Here is a 10,475-nt window from a genome sequence, read left to right on the forward strand (position 1 = left end):
CCAGTAGTTAATAGGTCAGTGAAGATTTTTTTTTTTCTCATCCAGAACTGCACACTGAAGCTCATCTAGGGCTTCAATCAGTGCCCTCTTTCACCCCTAGATACTGGTTCTTTGTATGTATGCACACAGCTATCTATTTACTTTAGAAGTTTGGCTGCAAAGAAAAGACCCATCACCCCGATCAGCTTTCTAGTAACTCGCCTATCGTACATATTATGTTAAACAAGTAAATCCTATGTACTGTATGGAAATCAGTATTTTTTTTTTATTTAAGCAGGAGCTTTGGAAAACCTGTAAGATTGTGGTGGGCAAATCATAACAACTGTGTAATACTGAATTTAGGCCACTTGATTACCTGAATCCAATAGGTAGGTTATAATAGAAAATCTAATAGGACATACCAATTTAATATGAACGTTTATTCTTATTCTGGAAATTCAGGACAGAAGAAAGCCAAGAGGATGGTTACAAGATTAAGGCTGATTAAAAGATGGAAAACAAATAGTACTTCTCAAAAGGACTTAAAAGGGGCTTGAGGGCCTGCAGAGGATGGTGGATGTCAAAGTAATCTTTTCAGAGAACTGCAACTTTAGGAGAATATTGACATTTAGCAGCCACGATATTCAGTGCTGGCTGTCCCAAAACACCTACTTGTCCTCCATGTGCCTTAGCACAGCTTCTAGAGTATCTGTTTGATAATAAGTAGTGTTTAAATATAAATACTACAGATTAAATGGATCTGGTAGTGGGTGAGACATCTTGCTAAGTAAGAAACTCTTTTTACGAAGAAAAAATCTAAGGAGGGATTGTTTCAGTTGTCTGGCCATTCTTACATTGTGCTTAGCTGGCTGTGGGTTTATTTGTCCTATAGGATCAGGCAGAGAGCAGAACTGTGGAGGCACAGCCCAGGGTGTCTTGTTTGCTCCAGCTCGGGGAAAACGCTGAGGCTGTATCTTCGTGGATGGAGACAACACAAGTTATCTGTGCAAGCACGTCTTGCCACTTTATTTTTTACCTCATTTTTTTCTATATTGTGGGGTTGCAATGCCGGCCTTTAAGCCCGAGACGTACGGGTAAATTCCGTCAGAGCGTTACAGCGAGGCCTCGATGCAAACACCACGGCCTCTCCGGCTACCCTGGGGCGCTGCTGCGGGTGAGAAGCGCCGAACCGCGGCCTGTCTCGGGGACTTTCGGCTCCCAGCCTGGAGCTGTCCCCTCAGCCGAAAGCTCCGCACCGCTCCCTGCCGAGCGGCGCTCTGCCCGCGCCGGGGCGGGCCGCCGGCAGCCCGGCCCCGCGCACGCGGTGGCGGCGGCATGGTGGAGGCCTGGTACATGGACGAGTCCCGGGAGGACCAGCGGGCGCCGCACCGGCAGCGGCCCAACCGCGCCGTCAGCCTGGAGCAGCTGCGCCGCCTCGGCGTGGTGTACCGCAGGGTAGGGCAGTGTCGGTACCGCAGGGCCCGGCGGTGTCGGTACCGCAGGGTAGGGCAGTGTCGGTACCGCAGGGTAGGGCAGTGTCGGTACCGCAGGGCCCGGCGGTGTCGGTACCGCAGGGCCCGGCGGTGTGTCGGTACCGCAGGGCAGGGCAGTGTCGGTACCGCAGGGCCCGGCGCTGTCGGTACCGCAGGGCCCGGCGGTGTGTCGGTACCGCAGGGTAGGGCGGTGTGTCGGTACCGCAGGGCCCGGCGGTGTGTCGGTACCGCAGGGTAGGGCGGTGTGTCGGTACCGCAGGGCCCGGCGGTGTGTCGGTACCGCAGGGTAGGGCGGTGTGTCGGTACCGCAGGGCCCGGCGGTGTGTCGGTACCGCAGGGTAGGGTGGTGTCGGTACCGCAGGGTAGGGCGGTGTCGGTACCGCAGGGCCCGGCGGTGTGTCGGTACCGCAGGGTAGGGCGGTGTCGGTACCGCAGGGTAGGGCAGTGTCGGTACCGCAGGGCCCGGCGGTGTGTCGGTACCGCAGGGTAGGGCAGTGTCGGTACCGCAGGGCCCGGCGGTGTGTCGGTACCGCAGGGCCCGGCGGGGAGCCCCGGGCCGGGCCGGGCCGGGGCGGGGCCGCTGCGGGAGCGCCGTGTCCGTGCGGCAGCTCCCGTGCAGCGGCCGAGCCGCCCCGGCACTGCCGGCAGCGCGATTCCCACGAGTACCATGAGTTCCGCCTTTAGCAATGGCGTCCGAATGCTTTTTTGTTGTTTGTTTTGTGTGTTGTTTTTTTTTTTTCCCTCTGCCTATTTTTTAGTTGGATGCTGATAACTATGAGACTGATCTATGCTTGAAAGAGATTAGGAGAGCAGAAAATTATTCTTGGATGGATATAGTGACCATACACAAAGACAAGCTTCCAAATTATGAGGAAAAGGTATGCGAAACTTGGCTCTCGGTGCAGGTTTCCGCACAGCCCAGCGGGACACGGGGATGAAGCTTCCACGTCTAAAATACATCCTGTACCGAAGTCCTGAACATTAAAAAAGAACTTTTGATGTAATTTTAAAGATAGTAGAGGTCCTTTGCTTCTGTAGGTTGCCTTCAAAGGTTTTGAGGATCATTTCCATCACTGTAATTTCATAACTAAGACTCCTACCAGGAGAGTTCTGCCAATGCTGACCTGTTCTCAGAGAGCCTCTCTGAGATGAAGGCAAGTAGCTGCCAGCTGGGCCTGGGCTTTGAAAGCTTTGACAACCTAATGGCTGCTTGCACAATGCATCTTTTTTAAGTGAGTATTACCCCCATGGAATTGGAGGGATACATGCTTTGTACAAGGAGATTTTTTTACCTTGGGGAGCTTATACCTTGACAATTTCATAGCAGCTCAACACTGTTCAGATGAGCCTCCTAGAAGGAGCTTTCTCATCCCAACCTCCAGGTGCTGCTGGCTTGCTGCTCTGACTTGAAGACAGCAACCCAGTGACATTTTCATATTTTTATTAAATTTCCATTTACCAGTTTGTTTTAAGCCCATTGTGTTCTAGTGGTTTTGTTTTGGTGAGAAGGTAAATTAGGTAGTAACTCATTAAGAAGATGGCCTGGGTAGGCTCTGTCTGACAGAAAGATGGGCCATTCTTTACAAGACATAGGGACTTTTGCTCATCCTGCTGCGCTGGATCACTTCTGGCTCAAGGACATCTGCAGAAGTGTGGCTAAACATCATTCAGACCTGAGCAGGTGGTGATGGTACCTGGCATTGCACTGCCCATTGTGCACTAAACCTCTCAGGTCTCCGTTAATTGAACTTTTAAAATGTGTTTTGTATTCTGTGAATGTACAAAGAATTTGCCATTCCAGAAAAAAGAGAATGTTGCTGCCACTGTCTTGGACAAGAGGGCCTGGAGCTGGGTCTGACTGTGTGTGGGCAGGCATGACACACTGTTTACATCAGATTGCTGTAGATGGGCCGTGTTTGGCAGTAACTGCATTTTCACAGACAGTGGTAGTACCCTGTGCAGCTAATTCAGCTCTACATAAGTGTAAAAGAGGGGGGATAGTCTGAGGCTTTGTTTTGGTGCTGTGTGTTGAGCGGAAAAAAACCACAAAATGATTGAACTGAGCAAGCGCAAGGACCAAATCCTGTAGTGGGAAATTTTACCCATCTCTCTTTCAAATGGCTGTAAGCATTACTGTTATTCAGAGAATGGTTACATACAGCTAGAGCTCCTTCTTGCCAGAGGAGTTCCTGCCCTGCAGAGGAAATGTAGAGGCCTGCTCAGATGTGTCTGGAGATGGGCTGGCTGGCTGGGTTGGCCATCTTACCCACGTTGGTCTGCTCTGTTAGTTAAAACACAGTTACCCTTTGAAAGCCTTTCTCAGCTTCTCTGTGTTTCTACCAGATTTCTTTGCAGCTTTCCCATATCCAGTAGTTTTCCAAAATATTTGCTATTCCTAGATAAAGACATTTTATGAAGAACATTTACACCTCGATGATGAAATTCGCTACATCTTGGAGGGATCTGGCTATTTTGATGTTCGAGACAAGGATGACAAATGGATTCGGATTTTCATGGAAAAAGGAGACATGATAACCCTCCCTGCTGGCATATATCACCGATTTACACTGGATGAGAACGTATGTTGTGTAGATTACCGTAAATTTTGATAACAAATCCATGTGAATATATATCACATTAGTAACTGCATGCCCTGAGACTTGCAGTTCATTAGTAAAACATGTTGCTTTCCTTTTGGAATCTGGAGACTTCACACTTCCTGTAAGCTTTATTTTTTGGGTAGTTCATGCACTTCCCATTCTGTTTTCATGGCTGTGACTGTGATGCTTCTGGTGTTCCCCAAAAGCATTGTGTAAACATCTTGGGTACTTGGGTTGCTGCTGTTTAAGTAAGCAAATAGGGTTTAAATTGCTGCACTGCTGAGTATTGCGGATCTGCATAAGACAGGATGGTTTTGGTTTCTTTGAAATGGTGCAAAGTACTGCTTCTTCCTGAACTGAAGGCATTGATCATAACACAGTGTATCACTGCATAGGTGCAGAGTCTTCCACTGCAGGCACTGGGAGCAGGACCAGCAGTGTAGTGCTGTAATCTTCTGGAATGTGTGAAGCTTTCAGTCCATCATGAAATAGTTTCAAAAATTTCTGCTGAAGCACAAGTGAAGCCTTAAATTTGACATGAAGATCCCTTGAAAAGGAGCTCTTAAATGATTTGTCACTTCTTGTTCTTTGGCAGAATTATGTGAAGGCAATGAGGCTGTTTGTTGGAGAACCCGTCTGGACGGCGTACAACAGGCCGGCTGATGATTTTCCTGCTCGGAAACAGTACATGAAGTTTCTGGCTGAAGAAGCACATAATGGTGTCTGAGACCTGACAGGTGGAACATCCCGAAACCCCGTCAGGATAAATGTGCCTTGTTGCTTTTCACTGATTAAACTTGTACTTAGGTAGGAAATTGGAATGACAGAATCCTAGAAAAATTTAGATTAAAAGGTCATTTGTAGGTAATTTAGTCCAACCTTGTGAACTCCTATGCCAGTTTTAAAGCTAGACCAAGTTGCTCAAGACCCTGCAGTTTGGAAACCTCTGGTAGTGGAGGTTCCACAGCCTGTCTGGGCGCTAGCTCCGACACTTAGCTGCTCCCATGGCCAAGCATTTGTTCTTCATGACCAACTCCTTGGTTGCAGTTTGCAGTTGTCTATTGCCCTTTCACTGCATGTCTGAGGAGAGTCTGGCTCTGTCTCCTTCACAGTCCCTGCTCTAGTAGTTGGGTCTCCTGTGAGCCTTCTCCTCTCCAGGCTGCACAGACCAGTGCCCTTGGCTGGGCTCCCTTCTGTTCTGCCCTAGTTCTGGTGACTGAGGGATGTCACTTGTAACCACCTAGTTTGAACCACAGACTGTTTCGAGCCCAATGGACCTGAGGTTCTTTATCCATTCAGTAGTTTGTGTCCTCAGCCAGGCTACAAGGTTGCTGTGGGACACACTAAGTGAAAGCCTTGCTGGAGTCAAGGTAAATGGCACCTATGGTGTCCCCTCTGGTACAGAGCCATTGCCCCTGGCAGTCAGCATCAAGCAGAATGTGCTCTTGGTGAATTGGCGTTGACTGCTCTCCATCACCTGGCATTTCTTGTGCCTGGATTATTCTGTAACATTCCTGGGGACTGAAGTGGGGCTGAGCAGCCTACAGTTCCCTGGATCTTTTGTGCCTTTTTGAAGGTGGCAGTATTATTTGCCTTTTCCTGCTCAAAAAGGTTTTCCTGATCTCTGTGACCTTTCAAAGATGCCAGCAGCCTTGCAATGACAGTAGCAGGTTGCATTTACAATTGTTCAAGAATCCATTTTCTAATCTTTTTTTCCTTGGTATTTCTGGCAGGTAGAATTGTGAGAGGTGGGCTACATTAATATTCATTTTGCTCAGAATTCATGCTAATGAACTATGTAGGATTCTGGTTTTAATTAAAGAAAATAAACCCTCCTTCATTCTTGTCTAAAAATGTTCATGAGATAAATCTGCACAATCGGCATTTTAGTATGCAGCTTTCCAAGTTCTACCCTGGTACATAAAGCTGTGGTTTTCTCAGTAAAATGTAGCAAATTTGTTCTTGTGAGTTATTAATAAAATTACTTTGATCTAGGTATGTTGATTTTTTATTGCTTTGGGGTTTTTTTTATTCTTTGTGCTGACATTTAGAACCCATTGAACAACGGTGTTACTCTAATTATTAATCAGCTTTTATTCCTTGTGCTGGCATTGATTTGTTCTGTAACATGGGACAAATGACTCGCTGTGCCTCCGTTTCTTGAGCTGTGAGAGGGAGAAGAGTTGGCTTAGGCACAGTAGGCTGGTTTTCAGTAGATAGCTTGTGCTTGCACGGGACATGGAGCTCCCCAGCAATGGGCACTGGAGCGTTTTACTCTTCTCAGTGATGAATTATGTCAGCTGGGTAGATGTACTGCTTGCTGCAGCTCTCAGTGGATGATGAGCTGACTGTAGCCTGTGTGCTGATTCCATCCAGATATAATACATGCTCCTACCTTGCAGTGTCCTAAATAAACAACTAGAAGGAGGTTGAAATGGTCCTACCTGGGTCTTCCTGATGTAGCAGATGATGGATAATTGAACATTCCCACTGTTCTTTCCTATGAGTATATACACAGCCCTTCTTTAGTGGTAATAGTGTTTTTTTCACTTTGTAGCAGCATTACTGTTAACCATTTCTAGGTGTTCTATTTCTTTAAATGTTTCTGAGGGTGAAGTTGCGTGGGACTATCTGAAAAATCGGTGTTAGGAGCAAATAGGAAGTTTAGCTATAGTCATACACACATTGGGGAGGCTAAGCAGTGACATGTGCCTTACTGGCTCAGGGATTTGTGTGCCACTTGCCTGAAGGGAGCACTTGAATGTCCTCTTGTACAGCAGACTGGGGCTTCCTGCTCCCAGAACAATCTTTGGGGATTTTTCAAGGTACAACTACAGGAATAAATGACAGTTGTTGCCTGCAGCAGATTTTATTCCTTTGATTTATATGCCACAGAAAATTGAGTTTCTGAATGTAAAATAAAATGACTGCTTTCTCCTGGTGCTGGTATCAGTCCCTGGTATCCCATCGAATTCATCCGCCTTCTAAGCTTTTGTTTCCTTTTTTTTTATCAGAAGCCAAGGTGAGACTGCTCATTTCTCATATGGGCCTTTCTGTTTTGATCTATCTCAGCAAAAGGAGAGGTGGGGCAGCAGCACAGGCCCTCAGGAACCCCCAGTTCCAGAGCAGCCAGCCCCAGCAGGCTGGGGGAGCGACCAGGAGGAGAGAGCAGGTAACACGTTCTCCTCGGGAGAGATTTACAGTTGGGAGCAGTGATGAGGGATGGACAGTAAAGCGCCTGCCCGCCGCAATTGCTTTCAGCAGCTCCCTGATGTAGGATGTGACCCAGGGAGCAGGACTGAACCACCTTGTTTTGTTGCCTCTCTGGAGGAATATATACTCCCAGTACAGCTCCCATCTCCTGGCTGTCAAAATAACACACGATCACCCCACTGGAGATCGTTCATCATTTTCATAGCACAATGCATTCTGCTGCTGAGAGGTGGCAGGGGCTGTGGGGGGTCTGACTGTCAACACTTCGGAGTCCATGCCCTTTAGTGCTATAGGTGTCTTTGAAAGGGTGAAAGCTTTGCACTCTGAAAGTGGTTTTTGTCAGCCAGGAAAAAAGCAATTTGAGGCCGGTATAAAGATTCCACTCCTGCAAAGAGGTTATGTAGGAAATTATAGTGGGAGGAAACAGCTGGGCAGAAAAAAAATGTTAATAGAAAACATTGTAGAAAGCAGAGAGATGGGAAGGAGAATGTGCCATTCCTTCAGATGAAAAATGCAGTTCATTTTCATCAGGGTTTTGTGGTATTTTATTTCTTCCTTCTGCTCCCCCTGCCCCTCCAAGAAAAAAAAAAAAGTACAAATGAAACTGATTTTTGGTCCAAAAACATGATTCTGTTTTAACACAGGTGGAAAATCCTGGTATATTGAGGTAGTATGAAGATTCATGGAAGTAGTTCCAGCAACATTATATTGGCAGCATTAACTCAAGCAAATATTTCAGCTTCTCCAGGATTAGAGTTAAAAAAAAATAGGATAAATGGTACCGAATTGAGATGTTTAAAGATGGCATTTTTTGGTACTGATGTGTGATTCTCTTCTTTAATCCAAACTTTCCCAAAGTGGCATATACCCCATTTTCTCATGAACATATTGAGAGATCTTTTCTGAAGGGGACTTCATGTAAACTGTGGATGGACAGTAGGATTTTTAATAATTTAGGTTAGCAAAGTGGTGGCTGTGCTCCCTTGTTGTATGTCCTGGGGAAAGTTTCTTTGGCTGGATTTTTTAATGAAAAGACATCTCATGGTCAGTTGGTAGTTAAATAGTAACATCCACTTGGGAAGGGTCTAAAAATAGGTGAAGGGAACTGCTGTTGGTGGTGAGTGTCCTGCCCTGGGCTGCCTGAGAGCAGGGGATGTGCTGCTACCTGCAGCTGTGGGAGCTGGTAGCTGCCTGTCCTGGCTGCTGAACTTGACGAGTATAAATCTTCATGTACTCAGAGCATCGGGTTCTACTGGCAGAACATGCACTCTCCTGCCAGGTTTCTGGTTCCAGGACTTAGCCTGAACTAGGAACTTTGTGAAGGGACAGACAGTTTCCTGACAAAGGCAGTCATTTAACATCAGCTGGCAAACACCAGCACACATAAAACTGAGATGCAACTTGAGCACTGCTTTGAAGAGTATTTCTTTGTAGCCAGATTGTAGATTTAGATATTTGGCCAAACTGTAGACCTGACTATGCTTGAAAATGACATCATTTGTTTGGGAGTCTTTCCTGGGAAAATGATAGAAATTCTCAGATCCCTACCAAATAGGGGAGGAAGTTTGAGAATAGGTTGTCTTCTGACAGTTGTCTATTTCCTGAAGCCATATAAACATATCAGCTCATTGGGGGGATGAAATTGTGTTACAATTTAAATATTCCTGGTTCAAAGATGCAGATCTCATCTTATTTACTGCACTCATTGTGATATTACAGCTTGATTCCCAAAACATTTTGTGTGGTTACAAAAATGTAATACTCTGCTATACGTGCAATTTGAAAAACCTATTTTTGTGCAACTGAGTTGCTAGGTCTCATTATTTATTTACTGTGTAAGTATCCAGATAAGGCAAAGAAGCAAAATTTCACAAACCAAAATGCTTGGGGAAAGATTCAACAGTTAAAGGACTGTGAGTCTCTTGCAATTCAGGCCTCCCCTGCTGTAGTTCTCTCTGGGATACCTGCATTAATTTTGTTTCACTCTCTATGCTGCTTCTCAGAGTACCAATTAAAAACTGTTGTGCCTGTCAATATCAGCTGGTAGAAAATTGGGCTGGGTATGCTCTGGGATTGCCTTTGGTCACAGACACAGCCCAGAGCAGCCAAGCTGAGCTCTGGGCTCTGGTTTCCACTGTGATCACAGGCATTTGAGCTGGGAGAATTTGATTTGGGTCCACCCTCAGGCTTATTTTTTTCCCAAATGATTCAGGCAACTTAAAGCTGACCTGCTGTTCATGGGAAGGAGGTGAGCTGTGTTTGGTGATGCCGTAACAAAACAAAGTGGTGGCTGGGTTATGCACAGGCTTCTGCCTCAGCCTTGGGTGGGGGCTTAGTCCTGCTGCCTGCCACTGGAGTGTGTCCCAGAATTTGAGTACTTGCTCACACATTGCATTGAAAATAATGGTTGTTTTTTGTTGGGGGGGGGATTGTTGTTGGTTTTTTTCTTCTAATAAACAGCTCCACCTCTGCATCTCTACTTCAATTTTTTAATTTAGTACTGACAGTTTTGACAGTTTTTCAAAGCCAAAGTGGAACCTTCTCCTCTCTTCCATCCTTGCCTCAAAAAGGAAACATCCATTTTTTTCCCCCTCTTTGTGGGAAAATTATAAGCCATTATTGCTGCCTTTTGGGTGGATTCATTTCAATGACTCTCATACATAATAAACATCTGCAGATGACTGCCCAAATCTAGGACAGAAAATCTATATGTCAATCCAGAACAGCTTGGAAAGGCAGCACCTAGGTCTTCCTCCCCATGCACACTTTTCCTAAGACCAGGGTTGTGACCATCTCACATCTCTTGAAGATGAGAATCTTTAAATTTGTAATCCCCAGACTGGTTGGGAGAACTCAGTGGGAAAGCAACTTTCTGCTACCATTTCCTGAAGGTTTGTGGCGGGGCTTGTTTGCATTCAGCACTACAAAACTGCTGTTCAAATTCCAGAAACTGTGTGGGTTCCTGCATTGTAAGGTACCTCACTGGTAAGATAATTCCTTCCTCAATGTTTAATCAAGTGGGTAGAAAGCAGGATGGAAGAAGTGGAGGCATCTTCCTTTGAACTCTTATATGGGTGTGAGGTACTGCTTAAACTCACTTTAACATCTTTAATTTCCCTGGCCTCTGCTCATGACAGCAGCATTATAGGTTGCTACCTCAGAGAAGTTGACTTTGTCTGCTGCAGTTCTG

General features: G+C 46.0%; 1 protein-coding gene across 1 annotated transcript; it reads left to right on the forward strand.

Annotated features, from left to right (window-relative positions):
• The first annotated feature begins 1,296 nt into the window (after window positions 1-1,296).
• On the forward strand, window positions 1,297-6,068 carry ADI1 (acireductone dioxygenase 1). The gene is made up of 4 exons (XM_077782414.2): window positions 1,297-1,434; window positions 2,231-2,350; window positions 3,872-4,051; window positions 4,668-6,068. Exons 1-4 carry the CDS (start codon window positions 1,315-1,317, stop codon window positions 4,797-4,799), a joined length of 552 nt encoding a protein of 183 aa, XP_077638540.1. The 5' UTR covers window positions 1,297-1,314; the 3' UTR covers window positions 4,800-6,068.
• Window positions 6,069-10,475: the final 4,407 nt, after the last annotated feature.

The sequence above is a fragment of the Lonchura striata genome, chromosome 3 (genome assembly GCF_050655825.1).
Source record: "Lonchura striata isolate lonStrDom1 chromosome 3, ASM5065582v1, whole genome shotgun sequence".
NCBI classification, from domain to species: domain Eukaryota; kingdom Metazoa; phylum Chordata; class Aves; order Passeriformes; family Estrildidae; genus Lonchura; species Lonchura striata.

Coding starts and splice junctions, on each gene's coding strand:
- ADI1 (XM_077782414.2), top strand. CDS start 1,315: ATGGTGGAGGCCTGGTACATGGACGAGTCCCGGGAGGACCAGCGGGCG. Junction 1,435..2,230: donor TCGGCGTGGTGTACCGCAGG/GTAGGGCAGTGT, acceptor CCTATTTTTTAG/TTGGATGCTGATAACTATGA. Junction 2,351..3,871: donor TTCCAAATTATGAGGAAAAG/GTATGCGAAACT, acceptor TGCTATTCCTAG/ATAAAGACATTTTATGAAGA.